This window comes from Podarcis melisellensis (genome assembly GCF_964234715.1).
Source record: "Podarcis melisellensis genome assembly, chromosome: 3".
Lineage (NCBI taxonomy): Eukaryota > Metazoa > Chordata > Lepidosauria > Squamata > Lacertidae > Podarcis > Podarcis melisellensis.
In genome coordinates, this window is record NC_138530.1 from 30,162,576 (window position 1) to 30,186,054 (window position 23,479).

At 43.8% G+C, this 23,479-nt stretch overlaps 2 protein-coding genes across 8 annotated transcripts in view; one reads left to right on the forward strand and one right to left on the reverse strand.

Annotated features, from left to right (window-relative positions):
• Nucleotides 1–23,479, reverse strand: part of TAF1A (TATA-box binding protein associated factor, RNA polymerase I subunit A) — a 48,816-nt gene that overhangs the window by 7,563 nt on the left and 17,774 nt on the right. Inside the window, exons 1-9 of one of the 5 annotated variants that reach the window (XM_081904198.1) lie at nt 17,664–17,683; nt 11,685–11,834; nt 10,737–10,906; nt 9,332–9,445; nt 7,106–7,304; nt 5,751–5,881; nt 3,826–3,984; nt 3,061–3,127; nt 2,840–2,963 (exon numbers count right to left, since the gene is read on the reverse strand). In XM_081904198.1, coding sequence (XP_081760324.1) covers nt 2,840–2,963; nt 3,061–3,127; nt 3,826–3,984; nt 5,751–5,881; nt 7,106–7,304; nt 9,332–9,445; nt 10,737–10,906; nt 11,685–11,832 — 1,112 coding nt within the window. In that variant the 5' untranslated portion in view covers nt 11,833–11,834; nt 17,664–17,683. Of the gene's footprint in view, nt 1–2,839; nt 2,964–3,060; nt 3,128–3,825; nt 3,985–5,750; nt 5,882–7,105; nt 7,305–9,331; nt 9,446–10,736; nt 10,907–11,684; nt 11,835–14,850; nt 15,022–17,663; nt 17,684–23,479 lie in introns of those variants that run through there. The other 4 variants (XM_081904197.1, XM_081904200.1, XM_081904199.1 and 1 more) reach the window with 4 other exon arrangements.
• MIA3 (MIA SH3 domain ER export factor 3) overlaps nt 21,519–23,479 on the forward strand; it is a 38,464-nt gene continuing 36,503 nt past the window's right edge. For 2 of the 3 annotated variants that reach the window (XM_081903641.1, XM_081903642.1), the window contains exon 1: nt 21,538–21,733. In XM_081903641.1, coding sequence (XP_081759767.1) covers nt 21,553–21,733 — 181 coding nt within the window. In that variant the 5' untranslated portion in view covers nt 21,538–21,552. Of the gene's footprint in view, nt 21,734–23,479 lie in introns of all 3 variants that reach the window. The other variant, XM_081903643.1, reaches the window with a different exon arrangement.

The following is a 23,479-nucleotide window of genomic DNA, read 5'->3' on the forward strand; positions in this document are numbered from 1 at the left end:
GAAAGGATGGGAGTAGGGCGGGGGTTTGAAAATGGAATAGAAGCAATTTATTCAGAACAAAAAGCTAAATTGATAGTAAACAACGTGGTGACAGAGGAGTTCAAAATTGAAAAAGGGACACGACAGGGGTGCCCTCTATCTCCTCTGTTGTTTATTTCAGTCCTGGAGGTGCTATTGAACATGATTAGAAATGACCGGTTGACACAGGGAATTGTGGTCGGAGAGAAACAATATAAACTGAAAGCTTTTGCAGATGACTTGGTATTAACATTACAGGAGCCAGCCTCTAGTACTAAAAGAGCGTTAGAATTAATTTCTGACTTTGGTCGGGTGGCGGGATTCAAGCTGAATAAACAAAAAACTAAAGTTTTAGCAAAAAACTTGACAACTACTGAAATAGAGGAGTTCAGAAAAGAAACAGAACTAAATGTGGTCAAAAAAGTAAAGTACCTAGGGGTCCATTTGACCTCCAAAAATTTGAATTTATTTAAGGACAACTATGAGAAATGTTGGTCAGAGATCAAAAGAGATCTGGAAATATGGTCAAGATTAAAACTTTCCTTGCTGGGCAGAATAGCTGCTATAAAGATGAATGTATTGCCGAAAATGCTATTTTTGTTTCAGGCCCTCCAGATCGTGGATAAGGTGGAATGTTTTGGAAAATGGCAGAGGGATTTATCTAAATTTGTCTGGCAGGGCAAAAAGCCCCGAATAAAGTTTAAAATACTAACAGATGCGAAAGAAAGAGGGGGGTTTGCCCTGCCGGACTTGAGGTTATATTATGAAGCTGCAGCCCTCTGCTGGTTGAAGGATTGGATTTTATTGGAGAACACCGATGTCCTTGACCTGGAGGGATTTGATAATGCTTTTGGGTGGCATGCATATTTGTGGTATGACAAGGTTAAAGTTCATAAATTGTTCAAAAACCATATTGTCAGAAGGGCAATTTTCATGGTCTGGTCAAAATATAAAGACTTATTGGAGAGTAAAACTCCGAGGTGGCTCTCACCGATGGAGGCCAAAGCACGTAAAAGACTCAATATGGAGGCCCACTGGCCTAAATATTGGGAAATAATTGAAAAAATTGGAGATAAATGGAGGTTACAGAGTATGGAAAAGTTAAAAAACAAGGTGCGAGATTGGTTGCATTATGCTCAAATCCAGGAAGTTTTTAAAGCAGACAAAAAAGTGGGTTTTCAGGAGGAAAAATCGAAACTAGAAACAGAGTTGCTTGAGCCAAAATCTAAGCTAATTTCGAGAATGTATAACTTGCTGCTTAAATGGAACACACAGGATGAGATTGTCAAATCCTCTATGATAAAGTGGGCACAGGACTTGGGGCATAACATTATGTTTGAAGACTGGGAAAGGTTATGGAACACCGGAATGAAATTCACGGCATGTACTGCCTTGAAGGAAAACATTATGAAAATGATATACCGGTGGTACATGACCCCAGTCAAGCTTGCAAAGATATATCACCTGTCCGATAATAAATGTTGGAAATCTAAGGAAGAGGAAGGGACATTTTTACACCTCTGGTGGACCTGCCCGAAAGTGAAGGCCTTCTGGGAAATGATACATAATGAACTAAAAAAGGTGCTGAGATTCACCTTACCTAAGAAACCGGAGGCCTTCCTTCTGGGCATGGTAGACCAGAGGATGGTCAAGAAAGATAGAACTTTCTTTATGTACGCTACTACAGCAGCGAGGATTTTGTTGGCAAAGCACTGGAAGACACAAAATCTACCCACATTGGAAGAATGGCAGACGCAGCTGATGGACTATATGGAGTTGGCTGAAATGACTGGCAGAATTCGAGACTCGGGAGAAGAAGAAACGGAGGAAGTTTGGGAAAATTTTAAGGACTATTTGAAAAAGCATTATAAGTTGTATGAATGTTAAAAAATGCTCCTTTCTAGGAAGGTATAGCTTCAGTATCGGCAAATTTCTGAATTGATAAATAAGACACTATAAGACAGAAGTGAGATAATGAAATATTTTTATTGTGTGGAAATTAAAAATTAATGCAATTGTACTGAAATGTTTATATCAGATAACACGATAAAATGGAAGATATATTGTTATGTATAAAATAAGTTAACAAATTGCTGAGGTTTTGGTTACACAGGGAATGCAGTGCTCGGGAGACGGGGGGAGTCCATTGGATCTATGGAAGTAGACCCTGCAAAAAGATGTCAACTCTCGCAGGGCCCTAGTTTCTTGTGAGAGAGCATTCCACCAGGCCGGGGCCACGGCCGAAAAGGCCCTGGCTCTGGTCGAGGCCAGTCTAATCTCCCTGGGGCTCAGGATACTCAGGGTTTTGTTATTTGTAGATTGTAAGGTCTACATACCAGGAGAGGCGGTCCTGTAGGTACGAGAGTCCTAGGCCATATAGGGCTTTAAAGGTTAAAAGGTTTAAGGTGCTAGTTTTGACCTTTAAAGCCCTATGCGGCCTAGGACCCATGTACCTACGGGGCCGCCTCTCCTGGTATGCCCCGCGGAGGACCTTAAAGTCCACAAATGACAACATTTTGGAGGTCCCAGGTCGCAAGGACCCAGAAATCCACCAAGCTGAATGAACTAAATGAACTAAAAGGTATTATGAAATGAAAACAGCTTAAAAAAAATAACCAATTATATCCCATTAGAAAACTGGTGCAGTTTTGAATGCAGGTAAAAGTGTCTGAAGCCTTCCCCTGACATATTTTCAAATATGTTGGGAAGTTTTTGAATGAGGGGGCAGTCAAATATCCGCAGTGCACCATCTGCAGTCTGCAGAGGTGCAGTCAGGCAAGAGATACATCACATGGGGCAGCTGATTTCACCATTCACCCACTTCTGCAATATTTCTACGATCTCCTTTGCCAAGCAGCTCCAGGCTTTGACATTCTCCTTCCACCCAGCAGAGTCCAAGGCTGCAAAAATAACTTCCAGCCGTAGCTTCTGGTTTTTCCTTTTTTCTGAAATTAAGAGCGAATCGCATTAAGGGGGGAGGGCAGGGAGGCAACCTGATCCTAATTCTGTGTATCTTAAAGCACAATAATTTAAACGCCTTACTTGACTTTTTCAGCATGGCGTAATATTCCAGCATCAGTTCGTGAGAAGGGACAAGTTCGTGCAAAATCTAAAAAGACAAAGACAAAGACACTAAATATCCATCTTGAGACAAACTTATGCACTTCCCTATCCCACCAGTTTCAACGGACAAATTATGAGCAGAGGCTTGTGCCAAAGTTCACTATAGCAGGGGACTGGATTGGTCCAATAATTTCACTTTATAGCCTAAGTATACTAGGGACAAAGAATTTCTTCTGCAATTCTGCAACATCAAGTCTGAGGGGGTCTGAAAATTGAATTTACAGCGTGCTTACAGGAAAACAAATCTCCATGTATGTGTGTATAATAAATAATTAAAATAATAATAATTAACAACAACAACATTGTTCATAGGCTAATTGTTAGCCTATAAACAATGTTGTTGTTGTTCATAGCCATTCCAGACACAGTGTACCTCAACCTCATGTCATAATGAGCCACAGTTAATGGATTACTGTGACATTTTAAAATTTAATTACTTTTATATCTCACTTTCCCTCCAAGAGCTCCAGGTGGCTGGCATACATGGTTTTCCACCTCTCCAATTTCTCCTCACAACAATCCCTGTGAGGAGGGCTGGACTGAGAGACAGTGACTGGCAAAAGGTCACTCAGTGAGCTTCATGGCTGAGCAGGAAATTGAACTCTGGTCTCTCAGCTCCTAGTCCGACAGTCTAACTGCTACACAATTAAATGGTGACCATTAAATAAGGCCTGAATATAATACCTGGAGTGCAGACATCTGAGTTTTCCTCGATTCACCCCTTCTCTTTAGGAACTGATATAAGAAGACATGTGCATTAGGGTTTGGAGGAAATCTGGAATTATATGCATATTCGCTCAACACTTCTCTTGCTTCTTCATACTCCTCATAATATTCCAGCATCTGAGGAAACACACAAATGTACAGCTGATTATTTAAGGTTGGGGACACCTTGAGGTACCCAAAAGAGTGTTTTGCAACAAGGAAAAAAAACACCGAAAGAAAAATCTTCTCAAGTGAACACAATACAGTCAGCGATCAGATGACTGAAATGATTTTTTAAACAAAATTTGTATACCACTTGATTCTAAAAAAACAAAAAAAAACCCTCTAAGCACTTTACAAAAAAACACACCATTTAAATTATTGATAAAACACAGTTAAAATGAAGTATTTAAAAATATTCAAAAGATTAAAATCAACAGCAAGCAGCTAAAAAGAAATAAAGCGTGTTTAACTTCAACGTGTCTGGATAGTCTTACCTAAACAAAAATGTTTTAAGCTGACACTAGAAAGATTACAATGAAGGTGCCTGCCTGATGCCAATACACAAGGAGTTCCAAAGTTCCACACGAAACTATCCATTTCTTACAAGTGTGGAATCAGTATTTTGAGGAACTGTAACAGTACCAGTTCCACAGACTGAAGGGGCTAAGTGGTTATACAGTCGTACCTTGGAACTCGAATGGCTTAGTTGCCGAATGTTTTGGCTCCCAAATGGTCAAAAACCGGAAGTTATTGTTCCAGTTTTAGAACGTTCTTTTGGAAGCTGAAGACAGGACTTCCACGCCTTGGAAGTTGAATGTTTTGGAAGTCGAGGTACGTCTGTTATAGGGGTATTAACTGGTCCCAAGCTGTTAACTGGTCCCAAGCTGTTAAGGGCTTCATATACTAATTGTAACCTCTTGAACTTGGCCTGGCAGCCGGGTGCAGACCTCTGAGCAGAGGTGTTATAGGCAGGCAAGGTCTCACTCCTATCAGCAACTGTGCTGCAGCGTTCTGCACTAACTGCAGCTTCTGGGTCAAGCACAAGGGAAGCCCCGCATAGAATACACTGCAATAATCCAATTTAATGGATCAGAAATAAGAGCTTTAGAATAAAAAGTAAAATCCAAGTGGGAACTTATGGCTGGATAATATATACACAGTGGCGTAGCGTGGGGGGTGCAGGGGGGCGGCCGCACCGGGCGCAACATCTGGGGGGGCGCTCGCACTTGCAGCTCTCTGCCCCTACCTGGCTCACTCACTCTCTCTCACTGCAGTGCTGGCTGTGCGAATCCGAATCGAGCCGCTGGGTCGCCGCCCACTGTGGAGGGGGGGTGCCAGGCATACGGTTAAGGGGGCGCAATCCATGGGTTGGGGGGCACAAATTACTTGCCTTGCCCCGGGTGCTGACAACCCACGCTACGCCGCTGTATATACATATCACTAAATGTGACTGGTTTGGTGCACACAGAGAGAGGAGAGGGAGGGAGGGAGGGAAAGGGAGAGAGAGAGAGAATATCATTTGGATCAAATTGCCAAACCATGGTTTGGTCATTGGGTTCAAAACTTGGGGCTGAAGGCTTTCTCCTCCTACAATTATCTCGCTTCCTGATCCAAGCAAACTCCAGTTAGCCATTACATTTGAACTGGCAATCTATCTAGTATTTTTTAAAAGCCACATTTTTTAAAGCCAATGAACATCATCATATGTTATGACAGAGAAGTCCCAAGACTCCCCAATGCTTTCTAGACACTTTTTCAGAGTCTTATTTTACTAAATGCTATGAAAGATGTTTTTCTAGTATTCCCCAAGCTACAAAAACTTGGAACAGCCAGCAATTACTTAGATCAAGACTTAGAAGGGGGGGAGGAGTAAGCTGATTGTAAAGCATGCTCTTACTTACATCCACATAACACATCACAAAAGGATCCCAAACTCCAGGAATTTTAATGATCTCCTTGAGGCTGACTTTAGCCTGGCGGTACAAGATGCGCATTTCCTGCTGAATAGAAGACACTGCATAGCTGTCCTCATCTGCGAAAGACAAGGCATAATATAACCTCTTATATTAAGCACAGGGATCTGCAACTCAGGTAAATCATGACACTAATCTCACTTTCCAAGCACCCTAAAAATAAAAATAAAAAGCTTTCTGAAAGAGAAGAACTGAAGAAATTCACAACATATCTTTCTGGTCCCAAAAGAGTCAAACAGAGGACTATTAGAGGCCACGTTGACAGGTGAGCAACCCCACCCACCTCTTAAGGCAACAAATGATGATTAAGCTTTATGTTTACTGCAAGCCAATGAATCTGATTAAACTTAATGGCAAAGCAGACTGAAATGAAAGCGTCAGTCAAGTCTGCTTTACTGAGAATGCCATTCAGTTTGAGTTCCTGCGGTACAGATGCAATGATGATAAGAGCAAAAAACTCTCAACAAACTATTCAAAAAAACTAACCTTCACCTGATGAGGAAGGCAGACTTAACAACACAATCCTAAGCATGTTTGTTCATAAGTTCCGTCGAGTTCACTGGACGTAAAGGTAAAGGTAAAGGTAACCCCGACCATTAGGTCCAGTCGTGACCGACTCTGGGGTTGCAGGCTCATCTCGCTCTATAGGCCGAGGGAGCCGGCGTTTGTCCACAGACAGCTTCCGGTTCATGTGGCCAGCATGATTAAGCCACTTCTGGCGAACCAGAGCATCACACAGAAACGCCGTTTATCTTCCCGCCGGAGCGATCCCTATTTATCTACTTGCACTGGCATGCTTTCGAACTCCTAGGTTGACAGGAACAGGGACCGAGCAACGGGAGCTCACCCCATGGCGGAGATTCAAACCACCGACGTTCTGATCGGCAAGTCCTAGGCTCTGTGGTTTAACCCACAGCGCCACCCGCGTCACTGGACTTACTCCCTAACAATTGCTTAATGCTGAAATCCTAAACACACGACTTCTGATTTAACTATGACCTCAGGACAGTTTAGTAGTCCAAATACCACTGACTGCTGCACTGTATAGTATTATTTTGTGTGTTGTTCTTGATTATTGTTTCATACTGACTATTCCTCTATTCATTCATCCTTGCTCTGGGTGGGATACAAAACAGACAGACAATAAAAACATTATTAGGACTTAGGTGCATATTCAAAGTCCAGCATTAGAGTCTCATTCTCTGCTTCCAATTTCAAGAGCTGAGCATAATAATCATGGCCGTCTATGTCCTGCAACGATTTTCCCTAAGGCGCATACTCACCAAGCCCCAACATGTCCGCCTTCTTTTTCAACCACTTAGAATAGTCCAGCAGCCCCCTGTAACCTTGAATGAGTTTCAGTTCTTTGTTCTGAATGACTGTTTGTTCTCCGTACTTCCAGCTTTCTGCCAGGACCAGGTTCTGATAAGCCTCATCCTCAAAGCCGTTGCACAGGAGGTGGAAGGCGTGCTCTAAAGAAACCTACAACAATTTCAACCTAGCTTACAATCCGCAGCAGCAGCGGCGGTTCTGAATAAAATGCTACAATGCAAACCCAATGGGCTCAGAGACCTCCTACATCGGGGGTTTCCCCACTACTTTCAGTGAAAAATTTGGCAGCTTTGCAAGAGCAACAGGGATATGCCATTTGAATGATGCTGGACCTGGAAATAAATGGGGGACTACTGTCAAATTGGCGATGCAATTAACATCAGCACACGCCATTCAAATCTTGGCAAATGCACTAACACTCGCTGGATCCCAGTCAAGGTTCAAACTGGCTCAGGAGCAACCCAGTGGAACAGGGACTAAAGCTTCTGTACACCAAGAAAGAATGAAAAAGAACTAGACTTCTGAATGTAAACCAAAATGGAATTACTCCGTTTAGCTTAACATTTAAAAAAAATATGCAAGTGATATGAAATAGAATTATAAATGAGTGGAAAACTGAATATAAAGGAATTAACACAAAATCAGGTAAAATTTTTAGGGACTCCCAGTTTGAACTCTACAAGTATACAAATGGTACACTTTTTTGCATGTACATGGGGTCAATTTACTGGAGATCAAGGTGCCGAACTGTGCATATATATACATATATATGCTTTCGTAGATTTTCACGGGTACAGGAATGCAGGTTTTGGTGTCCTCGGGTGTCTTCCCGTGTAAAAGTTGGGGTGTCTAGGCGACGTTTCGACGAGGTCTCACTCGTCATCTTCAGGCTGGTGCTTTCGGCTTCTTGTTACTGGAACAGAGCAGGATCTCAGTGTTTGAGTTCCTATAAAGACTTTAGCAACTAATCCACACCTAATGACCCACCTAAGTGGTACTCAGGATATCACTCAAGAAATCACTCAAGATATCCCTCAAGTAATTAAGGAACAAAAGAAGAAAAGGCACACTAGCCTGGGAACTTCCTCTCTGCCCAGAACATTGGAGGCTATACACCACACCCCCTCAACAATATTTATAGGAACTCAAACACTGAGATCCTGCTCTGTTCCAGTAACAAGAAGCCGAAAGCACCAGCCTGAAGATGACGAGTGAGACCTCGTCGAAACGTCGCCTAGACACCCCAACTTTTACACGGGAAGACACCCGAGGACACCAAAACCTGCATACATATATATATATATACACACACACACACACATACACACACAAAAAATTAATAATATCCAGTTCAAAGAGTTGCATCCAGTGCTGCAGTGCCATGTGCACAAGAGAATTCCTTGTGTGCAATGGCACTTCCCCTTCCTCTCCTGTCATCTGCTGTGCCCCCTGCTCTGTGCTTCATATGGTTGAAGGACCAGATTTAGGCAAAGTGTGGGAGGAGGAGAGGAAGCGGAAATCACACATTCCAAGAGCATCGGATACAACCCAAAGCTGCATGAACTACATCAGCATTCATTGCTCTATTATTATTATTATTATTATTATTATTATTATTATTATTATTATTTTATATACTGCCCTTCAGCAAAAGTTCTCAGGGCGGTTCACAGAATAAAATGCAGGATAAAAACAAGCAAATAATTAAAATAAAACAGCAAAACAATAACTCTATTCTGTAATTAAGGATATGTTTTACCAAAGAAACTTCTACTAGGAGTAATGGACGTTGCTACAAATCTCCGCAACGAGAAATAGAAAGGCTGAGGAACCTCCGGCTCATGGACCTAATCCTGCAGAGGTCCTAATTATGTTTGTGAGACCATCTTCCTCAAACCATGCCCACCTGCCACACCCCTAAAGTCACATGAGATAGCAGGTGAGAGGAAGGCAAAAGCATGGCTTGCACACTGAATTACGTTCAAAGCAAACCACTTGGAAAACGCACTTCAAAGGAGTTGCCACGCAAAATCGCTATGGTGAACTAAAAAGTTCCCCATCCCTGCTATACGTGGAAGAATGAGCAGCACTCTTAATAATAGCAATAATAATGCTAAAAATGTTTTCTATGAAAAATAAGTATTATGATCTTAAGGATCCTTTGGAACTCTCCTCACCTTTAAATATCCTTTTACTCCTAAATTTTTCATCTGATCTGCAAAGTGGTTGGTCTCTTGAATATTGCTCCGTGGATGCCGCTGCAAGATCTCAGTTCCTATTCTCCAGATCTCCTAGCATGGAGAAAACACATTCAGAACACAGAAGCAAACGACAGCTACAAAAAGCGAACATAAGCATAGCTTTGAAGTATACGGTCACTTACAACAGGCACAAAGAGCACTTCTAATTGCATAATGCAAAAATTTGCAGCCATCGTGACACAGAATTAAATGCACAACAAAACAGCCTAAATTGGGGATAGGCAACCTGTGGCCCTTGGTCTAATTTCATGTGGCCCTCAACACTGTTTCAAAAGCCTTCTGCAAGCACTCAGCTTATATCTCTGGCAAGAGCAATCTATCCCTATCCCAGCAGCCCACTGGCTGGAGAGGGAAAGACGGACAAGGGGAGTATAGCTCAGTCCGATAAGCTCCGTTGGTAGAGCATGAGACTCTTTACCTCATGGCTGTGGGTTCAGGCCCCATGTTGGGCAAAAGATTCCTGCATTGCAGGGGGCTGAACCCCAACTCTCAATAACTTTCGATAACCATCGACCATGGTATCCTTCTGGAGCGACCTACTTGGCTGGTCGTTCCCAGAGGCCGTGTTCTTTGGCCCCATAGAGCCTTGAATGTGGAGTTCCTGAGGGATCAATGTTACCCCTTGTGTTGTTTAACATCTACATGAAACTACTGAGTGGGGTCATCCAGTGTTCTGGAGCACGTGGTCAGCAATATGCTGATGACAAACAGCTCTACTTCTCCTTTACAACTGCAGGTAAGGCAATGAAAGTTCTGGACCATTGTCTCACTTCACTAATGGATTGGATGAGAGCCAACAGGCTGAAACTCAATCAACATTTCTCTTCAGTCAGGTGTTTGGCTGATGGCTTTTTAAATTTGTTTGTGGGAGGGGCTTCATCAGCTTGTTTTTGTTTTGTTTTTTTTATTCTCATTTTGTATTTTCCTGTTGTGAACTGCCCTGGGATCTTCGGCAGTATACAAAACAAACAAACAAACAATGACCCTTGTGGTCTGTTCCAACTCTACAATTCTATAATTGCAATTTAATGTTGTGAACCGCCCTCAGATCTATGGATATAGGGCAGTACATAAATTTAATAATTATATTTATAATTATAATAATTCTATGAGATGGCAGAAAGGAGAAACCACTTTAGGTTTTGCCCTTTCCACCACTGGCATGTACTTCAGCAACAGGCTATCCCCAAGAGACTTGGTCCAAAAATTGCTCTACCCTATTCCTAAACATATTACATGATAGAAGCAGAGGACACAGGAATCACAGAGATACTTTTCCGTCTTTCCTGCTCAGAATCAGGGGATTAGCTCGTCTACTTACTTCAGGAGCAGCCCGCAGTTTGTCTTTACTGTAATGCTCCAACATTTCTATGTAGCTTATGATTAATTCTGCAGCCCTCTGCAACTGGCCTTGCAAAAGGGAATCCTGGATGCAGTTTAAACAACCTTCTTTTGCCTTCTGAAATTCCGAGTGCATTCCGACCCTAGATGCTACAACACAAGAATAATTTTGGTAACAGACATGAGAATAATTTTGATGTGTTTCTAATGCAGTTATAGACTTAAATTGCAATTTAGAGGAAAACACAAAAGCCCATACATTCTTGGTTGCATCTGGCAAGTAAATACAGGAATCAATCCTGCATTTCATCTTTGGAACATAAAATCCAATACCACACAACTAAACTGTCTAACTTCCTTCATAGCTTCATGCAAACATAAAGGTAAAGGTAAAGGGACCCCCGACCATTAGGTCCAGTCGTGACCGACTCTGGGGTTGCGGCGCTCATCTTCCTTTACTGGCCGAGGAAGCCGGCATACAGCTTCCGGGTCATGTGGCCAGCATGACTAAGCTGCTTCTGGCGAACCAGAGCAGCACACGGAAACGGTACCTATTTATCTACTTGCACTTTGATGTGCTTTCGAACTGCTAGGTGGGCAGGAGCAGGGACCGAACAACGGAAGCTCACCCTGTCGTAGGGATACGAACTGCCGACCTTCTGATCAACAAGTCCTAGGCTCTGTGGTTTAACCCACAGCGCCACCCGCATCCCTGTGGTTAAACCCGTGTGGTTTAACCCACAGCACCACCCATGCAAACATAACTTCATGCAAAAAAAATGTGCTGCTGCCACCTACTGTAGGCTGATGAGGGCATAAATGAGGAAAAGGTTTTCCACCATTTTTGCTTCTTGCTTCCAGTGTTGATAGTCCTATCATACCATGCAAAGCAATAAGCAATCTTACCAACCAGCAATCAAGAACTTACTTGTGTAGTGAAAATATCTTGGGAGTAAAGGTAAATAAATTCCTGGGATGGGAGCTGTCGTTGTTGTGGCTGCATGCACATCCTGTGTTTCTCCTTCCAAATTTACCTGCCCTCTTTTTCTTCTCAGTTCTTCAACAAAAGTATCCATTTCTGTGAAAGGAAGATGGGGAAATATTTATGCTTCCAGCCAAATCAAAATAAGAAATGATGCAGGGGGAAAGAGACACGTTCAATGTCTTTAAAAACAGCTGTACAAGGAAGCATGAGTTTAGTTTTTTATTACTATTTTCCATTAAATATTGCCCCTTTACAGACATGAAATGGAAGCAGGGTGCCTGATACAATTAGGGAATAGAGCACCTTGCTGAAATTTCAGTCAACATTGCCATAGCTACTGTGATGTGAAGGTTAAAGTGTGCATCTTAGAAGAAGGTGGAGGGAGAGACAGACAGACAGACATAGCAGGCCACTGCAGGGCTGGAAAAGCCTTCAGCATTGCTCCCCACACCATTTTTATTCCTTGCCTTGTGCAGAATCAGAATTGGGAAGGAGGACGTATCACCCATCGGGGTGCCAACTTGAATAAAATATTGTGGGAGCCCTTGTAAGCTTCGTCCCACATAATCAATCACATGGCACAGTGTGCACACACCATTTAAATGGGAATGCCCATCAACTTTGTGGGGGGACAGCCCCCTCAAATATTTTATTGTGGAGCCAAAACCCCCACAGCCCCTAGGAGTTGGCTCCTATGTCACCCATTTTTCAGAAGTGGGGCAGGATAGCAACTCACGTAGTCTTGGTCCTCTCAGTGTTTCGGATTGGTTTTAACCTTGGAGTTGTGCTTCATTCTTGAATTCATGTTGCCTTTCATTTTATGTTTTCGGCTGTATTAAAGTTACTTCCATACTTATTTATTGTAAGCAGCTGAGAGAACCTTACAGCATGGGCCAGCATGCAAGCGTCACAAATAAATATTACACTGCACTGTAGAAGAGCAGGGGACTCTTATTTGTTTATTTATTTATTTTTACCAACCACCAAAACACAAACAGTGAAACCCCCCCAGGCGGCTGATACATTGGGTATACATATTCAATAATATACATATTCAATAATAACATATTCAAATCAACCATATGTACACTTCTATATACTTTAACACTCCTCCCTCCACAAGTTTTATTTAACTTTTAACATTTTAATTGCCCCAAATTGTTCAAACCTACCCAAATAATTCAATATCTTCTCAAACCAATCCTTCTCCTTCTCACTGATCTTAAACCCTTTCAATCTATGTATCTTCACAGTTAGGTATTCTAAAATTATAATATTATTCAGTTTTTTCCTCCATTGGTTCACCCCTAGCTCTTCTGCATTTTTCCAATTACTCACTGTAACCTGTCTGGCTGCAATTATCATCAATTTTACCCATTTTCATTCCTCTTTTGTATTTAACTCAGTACTACTCAGGCTAATAAGAACCATTAATTTATATATTTCCACATTCCTTCCCACAATTCCCGATATTTCTATACCAATCTGTTTCCAAAATTCATTAACTAACAGACAATTCCACTACATATGACTGTTCATTCCCATCACTCCACATAGTGGTGGTGTGGAGAAGGGACAAATTTTTAATTAATTTGTTAACCCCACATATTAATTAAGTTATTAGGCTGTAATCCTACACACACTTACATGGGAGTGAGTTCCATTGAACTCAATGGGTCTTACTTTGGAATAAACATACACAGACTCACACCATGAATAGGCATCGTAGCCAGCCAACTCCTGGTGAAGACACTTAACCTAGTCCCTGGAGTCCTACCCCACAGCCCCTGCGGAGGAGGCACCAGCACCCCATTCCACAGCATCCCCTGGAGTTTAGTGCCTGAAATGGATTGCAACTTTTGTGTTGTGTCTTTCTAATGGGCCGATGCAGCGATCTCTTGAGTTTTCTAGTTACAGATAGGTAGCCGTGTTGGTCTGCCATAGTCAAAACAAAACAAAAATCCTTCCAGTAGCACCTTAAAGACCAACTAAGTTAGTTCTTGGTATGAGCTTTCGTGTGCATGCACACTTCTTCAGATACCAATCTTCTTCGTATCTGAAGAAGTGTGCATGCACACGAAAGCTCATACCAAGAACTAACTTAGTTGGTCTTTAAGGTGCTACTGGAAGGAATTTTTTTTGTTTTGAGTTTTCTATGCTCCATGAAGCCACTAGGTGGCATCAGATAACTTACGTTTCCCTGACACTTCCCATCCTGGTCTTCAAAAGTAGCAGTGGCATAAACTTATAACAATTAGACAAAAAGCCTAAATTATAGGTTGACGCTAAATGCTCCCCCCCCTTTTTTTCTTCCTTTCCATCAGAAGTGAGAAATCCAATATTTTAGTGCACCTTTGGCAAAATATAATCAGCAGGCTTCCAGACTTTCAGGAGGAATACAACAAACATATACTGGTAAATTCAGGATGCACAGTTAAAACTGCTTTGGAACTCTTGCTCAAAAAACCCATTTCCTCCTGAAGTTTGGGCTTTCTGCAATGAAGAAAGTGACAAGAAAATGCACTGGGAAATACAGGTAACGCTTGTTTTGACGTGATGCCCCCTAGCATCCCTTTCTAACAAATCAGGATGAATGTTCAACAAACAAGTGGCCTTTGCAAATAAATATTTTTTTAAATGAAGAAAGAAACAACAAGTGGCCTGGAAGTGCTCAGAGTTACTAAGGCTACGAACTGCTTTCTATTACTTTTTGTTCCAGGACGAAAGTGCTGCTGCCTAATCACAGCTACACTCAAATTCCCAGTTCCTCCACTGCTTGCTATGGTCAGCCCTCATCCGCAGAACTCCAAAAGGATCCATGCGCAACCTGCGTGTCTCCTCAACAGGAGCCAGGAAACTGCATCTGATTCCGTAGCCCACGAAAGCTTATGCCGTAAAGAACATATGAAGCGTCACAGGTGCCTTCGCTGTTTTCCCTGCAACAAAAGGCTTGAATTCTCTTAACTTCAGAAAAGTGAGGTACCAATCTATCCTTTTCCTACCTCTAAAGATATCGGTTGGCTACCACGTGTTGTCTCCCACGGGAAGCTATTGGCTCCCAGATACAAGCGACGTGAGCTCGGAGAGGAGCCTTCGCCGGCCAACCTACCTGGATGCGGAGCTTCCTTCTGTCTCTCGGTAACCTCTCCTGATAGGGCCCGGTCTCGCGCTTAACGACAGTAGAAGCGCGCTCCCTACGAGGGTATGGAATGTCTAAAAGGCCATTTTGAGTTCCTTCCAGCACGCCGACGCATTCCTCGCCGCCATCTTTGACCATGGCATAACCAGACTTCCGGTTCGTACTACGTAACAGCCGGTTTTCTTTCGTTTATTTAGTTAGGGGCGGGGCTGGAGGCCGTAAAGAACTTTGCAGTTATATGCGCGTGCGCAAAAACTTTTGAGGCTTTGCGGTTGTTGCCGCGCAGGGTAGACGCTCCTTGTGCTTGCGAGGTGTCTGAACCTTGCTGGTCATCTCTAATGAACAACAGGATATAATTTAAAAGATGCAGAACGTGTTCGTTTTTCGAAGCTTAATTTTAGGTGGCTAAAATTATGCACAGAAGTTCCCAAACCCCTGAGAGCGAACAAAAACTTGTCCAGTGTGGTGTAGTGGTTAAGAGCAGTAGACTCGTAATCTGGGGAACCAGGTTCACTTCCCTGCTCCTCCACATGCAGCTGCTGGGTGACCTTGGGCCAGTCACACTTCTCTGAAGTCTCTCAGCCCCACTCACCTCACAGAGTGTTTGTTGTGGGGGAGGAAGGGAAAGGAGAATGTTAGCCGCTTTGAGACTCTCTAGGGTAGTGATAAAGCGGGATATCAAATCCAAACTCTTCTTCCTCTGAGCCCCACCAGGAGAAAAGCCACACAATTTCAACCAGAATGTCAAGTGCTGTTTATAGGACTGTAGGGAAATATCCCTACAGATGGTGAAAGCAGTCACGAAAGTAAAAGACGACTGCTCTTTGGGAGAAAGGCAATGGCAAACCTAGACAGCATCTTAAAAAGCAGAGACATCACCTTGCCAACAAAGGTCCGTATAGTTAAAGCCATGGTTTTCCCAGTAGTGATGTATGGAAGTGAGAGCTGGACCATAAAGAAGGCTGATCGCCGAAGAATTCATGCTTTTGAATTATGGTGCTGGAGGAGACTCTTGAGAGTCCCATGGACTGCAAGAAGATCAAACCTCTCCATTCTTAAGGAAATCAGCCCTGAGTGCTCACTGGAAGGACAGATCGTGAAGCTGAGGCTCCAATACTTTGGCCACCTCATGAGAAGAGAAGACTCCCTGGAAAAGACCCTGATGTTGGGAAAGATGGAGGGCACAAGGAGAAGGGGATGACAGAGGATGAGATGGTTGGACAGTGTTCTCAAAGCTACAAACATGAGTCTGACCATGAGTCTGCAGGACGCAGTGGAAGACAGGAGTGCCTGGCGTGCTCTGGTCCATGGGGTCACGAAGAGTCGGACACGACTAAACGACTAAACAACAACAACAGGGAAATATCCAGTACTTCCCCCCCCCCTTTTATAGCAAGTACCAGCACACTTCTCTCTCTCTCTCTTCCTTCCTTCCTTCCTTCCTTCCTTCCTTCCTTCCTTCCTTCCTTCCTTTCTTTGCTGCCATTGATAGCTGTTTTGTGCTGGCACCCATGGCAATTTTCTCAAGATACAGGTACTGGCACCTCATCTCTTTACCGTATAAAGCCCTGGGAATCTCTATTTGGAAGTAAAGCTTTCTTATAGTAGTGATTATGCCAGAGGAAATACTTACTACTCACTGTCATAGCTTTCTATTTGACCTACAGTACAAAAAAAGCGATCACAATCTTACATGCTGACTTGGAATTAAGACCCACTTAAACCAGTGAGCCATACGTAGGGCCAAGCTAAATCCCAACAGCTGCATTTCTGCAAGGAAGCAGGTAACCACCATGGCACTTGGCTCTGAGTAAACATGCTTGGGATTACAGATAGGTAGCCGTGTTGGTCTGCCATAGTCAAAACAAAAAAAATTCCTTCCAGTAGCACCTTAAAGACCAACTAAGTTAGTTCTAGGTATGAGCTTTCGTGTGCATGCACACTTCTTCAGTGTGCATGCACACGAAAGCTCATACCTAGAACTAACTTAGTTGGTCTTTAAGGTGCTACTGGAAGGAATTTTTTTTTGTTTTGATGCTTGGGATTGTGCTGCAGCAGCATAGCTGCAAATCCTAAATATTCATACCCAGAGCTAAACCGTTGGCTTACTAGAGTCTATTTTTCCTAAATGCACAAATAGTTGCAAGTTTGTTTTTTTATTTCATTTTACATATTTCAGTCATGAGACTCAACCTGTGAGTCTGCTCCGCGTGTGCTCTGTTTGGGTGAGTGTGTCTTATCCCTGCAACAAAGGCAGCACCTGGATCTTGGCAACAGGACTATATCCTCCCCCTCCGCCTCCAGCTCCTCTGCCACCTCCTGTTCATTCCTCCCCTGCACTGGAGGGACAGAAGAGAGAGAGAGCAGATCTGCTTCCCCTATCTTTCAATTAGAATCACAAGGGGAGGACCTCCCTTCTCCATCTCAGGGTGCTATTTAGCATTAAATAGAGGGCTGAGAAGAAGGCACTTGGCTGAGGTTAGTAGGCAGAGAGTGTAAGTGCTGCCACACTGAGCGATTGGCAGATAGTGCAAATCTCCGTGCAGAGGAGTTATATGCTAACAGGGTCTCGCTCCTGTCAGCAAGTGTGCTGCAGCATTCTGCACAAGCTATGGTTTCTGGATCAAACACAAGGAAAGCCACTGAGGCTACCTGGGGCTCTAGTCACAAAGCTGGATACAGAATCACTCCCAGAATGTATACTTGTTCCTTTGGGGGTAGTGCAACCAATTTCCAGGGCATGCAACTGACCAATTTTTTGGACATGGGAACCACTCACTCACAATGTCTCCATCTTGTCAGAATTCAGGCTCAGCTTATTTTTCCTCATCCAGCCCACCCCTCTGCCCAGGCATCATCCCAGGGCCGCATGGCCCTCCTGAATAACATATCATGAGAAATAGAGCCGAGTGTCAGCAGTTTACTGGTGGCACCTTGCTGTAAAACTCCTAATGACCACTTCCAGTGGCTTCATATAGATAGTAAGTAGCTTTGCGGGTAAAATAGCATAGCTTCCAGGGGGCAAAAAAAAAATACCCTCCCAATGCTACTCTTTGCACTCATAGGTAGGACCCAAACCACTGTAACACAATGCCTCCAATTCCAGTTAAATGCCAGTGCAGGAAGATACCATGGTCAATGTTACCAAAAGCTGCAGAGTTATTGAGAAGCAGGTGCAAAGTCACACTCATCTTGTCCGACCCTGTAAAGGTCGTATGTCATCCAAGAATGCAGGCAACTGCAGTTTGGAGGAGAGAGACGGAAGTGGGATCAGACAAGTTTTATCATCTCTTGACATTAAGTGTGCAAAAACAAACAAACTGCTTATTAAAGCTCTAGATCTCTGCTCATGGCATCCATTCCATTTAAATTGGTTTGTTTCCCTTTTTTTTACTTTGCTACTGGGATTGTACTCAGGGTGAGATCTGGAGCAAATTTAGGATTTGCATGTTCCTGTTTCCCCTTACTGTGGGTAGTAAAGGTACTGCAAAGCAGACCCTGCTACCTATGGGATAGGTAACAAGCAACCAGGTCATACATCTCAAAATGTTGAAAGTTGGGCAGGTCCTAGTCATAAAAACATTTGTGGAAATAAGCTGATCGCAACAAAAGTGACTATACATTTAGAAGTGAAAATTTGGGAGCAAGTATCAGTGTGTGGGGGTTGTTGTTTTTTAAGTCTTTCGTGTTAACATACTTTTAAATTCCTCTGATTGGGTGAAGAAAAACAGTAGAACAGTTCTGTTTTCCAGCAGCCACGCAATAGTCACTGATTATTTGGCTCAAAGTCAGATAGTACACAAGAGAATAGTATGCAATGAAAATCAATAATTGTGAGTATATGATAAGAACATCGGCTTCACTTCTGATGTAATTAGTGGCAAAGATTACTGTTAGCAATTTCAGATATCAAAGTAGCAATAACTGGAAGAGCACAACAGACTGCTACTTTGTCACTCAGCGAGCCCAACTAGTTCATCATTATTATTCTCTCTGCTGCTTGGTACAAGGGACACTGTGTGCTTTACATATTTTAATTATCTTAAAAGGCCACTTCTGCATACTGCCAAATGTGCAGAGATGAAAGCATTTACATTGCAATCATTAGCCTATTCTGTTATGTTCCTTTTCATATTAAGACACAAGTTAAGTTCTAGCAAACCTTGCCTTCTTTTTGTTAGAATCCTGGATGAACGTATTTTCCTGTATAGCATGCTTATTTCACATTAAACCAGTCAACTGGTGCAATGTAATCTAAGCACAAATGTAAAGCGAATGTATAAACCAACAATAACCTTAATGCAAACAAACTGAAAACATAGAGGATTGTTCAATGCTACCACGCTGTATCTATGACTTAGCCAAAAAAGCTGACATAGCAACTCTCTGCATCATCTGAATGTTCTTCACCAGGTGTCCTGGCCCAGTCAAACGTCATGCAGCTGCACTATATATCTGCAGTGATGACTGGCACTGGTGTCAGATACTGCACATAACTCAGCCAAACACATGCATGGTAAGGGGTTTTTGAACATTTTTCAAGCCATGTAGATTGCCGCACATGGATGAAATATAGGAGTACAGTACTAATTTTAAATTAGTTCCCTATAGATAATATGGAATAACAGCAACAGAAGGTGCTTCCAGACTATCTGTTTATTGAACATTCAGCCTGATTTGTTCGCATGGAGATTAGGCAATGTTTTTTCCGTACTGAGTTTTCATTCTGATTTGTTTGAGAGGTGGTTAGATGGTGTTGCATCAAAACAAATGTTAATCTATGCTTTCCAATGCATTTCCACATCACTTTACTTATTGCAAAAAGTTTGGTATTTTGGGCAAGTGGGTTTGTTGCACAAGATCCCTTATCAGCTATAGTTGTGCAACCTGAATTTGCTGGTATGTGATTGAATCCTTTGGGATAAATAAGAAACATTTAAGAAATAAAATTAATCTGGTAATAAGAGACATAGTGCCTCTGTTCCTGGAGGCAGCATATAGCCATCATTAATAGTGACCACTAATAGTCTTATCATTCATGAATTTGTCTCATCCTATTTTGAAGTCATCCAAGTTGGTAGCCATCACCACATCTTATGGAAGTGAACTATACACTGTGTGAAGAAGCACAGTCTGTACTTAATCTCCTACCATTTAGCTTCACTGAATGACACTGTGAGATTTTTCATGTGCAATGCACAAGGAAGCCATTCAGATTCCACATCAGGGTGAAGTGGAACAGTCCATGTGACTCACTGAAAGAATGAGGTGGTAGACGAAACTTTGGGCAAAACTACATGTCCTGTCATCTCTGGTCATTGCCCATACTTGCTTACTTCAGCAACATCTGGGGGGCCAAAAGTTCCTCACCAGTTCTGGATTATCCTACTGGATTATCTAGTACTTATGTGCTAGATTTCTACCTGCAGGAAGATTTTTGTACATAGGGAGGAACTATGTGAGATGCAGGGGGCCAACCTGAATAAAATATTGGGGAGGCCCAGGTAAGCCCCACCCTGCCTAATCGATTTACAAGATGCAGCATGCACACACCATTTGAGTGGCAATGCCTATTAACTTGGGGGAGCCCCCTCAAATATTCTATTTTGGGGGTACCATGGGGACCTCGGCCCCTAGGAGTTGGCTCCTATGGTTAGATGTGATTTTATCCTCCTGCAGTCCGAAATGACACTTCCTGTTCTACCACCTCAGGACCATGGACCTCAGGTCCACCTCAGGACCAAGATTTATACTGGGGAGGCGGAACCTCAGTTAAATATGTTTACTGTATTGATTTACTTGATCTGGGGGGCAAGTGCCCTCCCTGGCTACGCCCACGCTCAGGGCTCGCCATATCCCCGTACCCCCTTTCTTCAATTTAAAACTGCAACCCTAACGACCCTTACTGCGTAGTGAGGGCGCGCTGGGGGTAGGGGGAAGAGTAAACAAATCCCAACTATTTATATCGCGCGCGAGAGACTAGCGCCTCTGCTTCAAAAGCGTCAAAACCCCGGGGCCCTCCGGACTACAACTCCCGTCGGCCCCTCGTCACCGTCCACGCGGGCGGGCAGGCTGGGCCTGACGGGAGTTCTCTCGCTCCACGCGCCCACCGTGCTCTAGTGAAAACATACGGGGCGGCTTGGCGAGCTGCAGAAGGAAGGCCGGAAGCGAAGTTGTGTTTCCCCATTGACAGGGGAACGTCACCCCAAGTCCGACATGTTGTTGTCTTTCTCCGCGGGTCCGCCAGGCAGTTATTCAGGACTGACGGAGGGCGGGCAGTGCTGCCAGATACAGAACACACATACACACAAAATACAGTCGGGGAGTGGAGGGAGAGGCGAGCAAAGGGAGAGAGCGAGCGCCTGAGGTGCATTTGCCTCGGGAGTGGGGCGCGCGCGCCTATTCTTGGTCCTCCTCCTCCCTGTGGACAAGCACCGCCGCGCAGGGTGTGGTTCTCCTCCATCCTTTCCTCCTCCTCCTCCTGCTGCTGCTCCTTTGGGGCAGCGGGCGAGTCTCCTCCTCCTCCTCTTCCTCCTCCTCCCCATATCCTTCTCCAGCCGGGCTCTGCTTGCTGCTGCTGACGTGTCTTGCTCCGGCTTCCCCCCGCCCGGCCGCCCCACGCGCCGCTTCTTTTTTTTCGGCGCCAGCCCGGCAGCCTCGCGAACTCCCAACATGGCTGCTGCGGCGCGGCGGCGGCCCCTCGCCCTGCCGCCTTGGCGGATGCTGCTGCCGCCGCCGCCGCCGCTGCTGCTGCTCTTGCTGTGCGCCCAGCTGCCCCCCTGCGCCCAGTCCGGCGGGGCCCCGGACCGCCGTTTCGCCGAATGGAAGCGGTGCGCCGACCCCGAGTGCAGCAGTAAGTGGCGGGGAGGGAAGAGGCAGGCGACCGGGTATCCGCCGGGTCCCTGCGACTGTCTGCCCTTGCAAAGGCATCTCCGAGGCCGCGTCAGAGAAGAGGCTCTGGATGGGGGCCGCCTCTTGCCTCGCAGGGTGGGGTGGGTTGGGGGGGGGAGCCGCGAGGGTGCTTTTGCCCCACCGCTCTTCCCACGTCCCTGGAGGGACGGCGGGGGTCTTCATCTCTCCCCCTGTCATTTTACACCCTTGTCATTTTAAATATCCGTCCACGTTGCCTTGGGCCCGCTGCTCCTGGCAGGGTGGCCCCCACTTGCCACGGTTTCTTAGCTTGTGCCAGAGCGAAACTTGCAACAACAACAAAAAACACCACCCGAGCTTAATTGAACACAGTGGGGTTTATTTTTGAGGGGGGGGGGTTGGGGTGTGAATGATTTGTTTAGGATCGGAGCTAAAACTGGGAAGCGTTGCCTCAGTGTCTCATACCCCCCCCCGTCAAATGTGCTCTTGCAGGTTGCTACCTGTCTTCTACTTTGTAAAGTAGCGCGTGGTTTATTCCTTCCCTGTGTGGAGACGGCGATACTGTAATTATCATCCCGATCACCATTATTACTCTTTCTTATACATTGCTGACTTTAACTGGAAGCCCGGGGTGGGGGCGATCCTTTTACATTTTATCCCTCCCACCCACCGAAACAGCTCCACCACGCAGTCTGAGATGTCCCACGGTGTCGAAGAGTCTTAGGCTGCATCTCTTACGTTGCCCATGACTTTGGTGGTTGTCACCCTAAAAAAATGTTGCCCCAAATGATTTCATGGGCTGTTTTTGTTTGTTTGGGCTAGCCCAGAGGAGGTTCTGATTCATCACCCAGTAAAAACTTATTGCTGGACCTGTTTCTCTTACTGCTGTCTCTGTACTACTACTGTTGTCACCAGGAAGATTTGCTTTTAATAAGCATCAAGTATTTGTCTTCCTTTCTGCTTGTAAACAAACCTGCATCCTTTAGAAGCTGTTTTTTAGGAGAAGCAAATTCTTGATCTCATTCTCCTCTTCTTCTCATTTCATTGTTCTGTATCAAATTACTCAAAGAAATCTGATATAGGAAATTCACTTTCTTGGAAATATTCGTCTATTTGAGTGGTTCGTAGCTAATTAGATGACTGCATTTGTTTGTTTAAAATGTATTGTTCTGATCCAGAACTCATTGTAAGAATATCTCAGACGTTTCAAATTTGTGGGTTCAGATTCAGTGCGTTTAATTTTTGTTACTGACAGCCCACTCCTCAACTTGTTTAACTGCAAGGATGACTTCCTTATATCCTGTTAAATGTGCATAGGGATTTCACCTGTACCTATGCAGGCTTACTTGGTAGTTAGTCCCACTGAGTTCAATGGTGTGACATTTGAGTATAGAATTGCAGCTATAAACTGTGATCCTACCCCCAATTAAACTTAGTGACACTTACTTTCAAGTAAGCATGCATAGATTTGTGCTGTTGGTTTGACATTCCTAGACTAAAAATGTAGACTTTAATATTCAGTTAAACTAACTGTACAGTTGTGTGTGAGCATGCATGTGTAGAAGGACTCTCTAGCTACATCACCTTTCAAAGATAAGCTTTTGTGAATTATAAAATAGAATTTGGAATCCTTTCCATTGATTTTGTTTATTTATTAAAATATATTTGTTCTGCCTTTCTTTCCCAAATAAATTAATTTAACTTAAATTGAAACAAATGTACAATATCA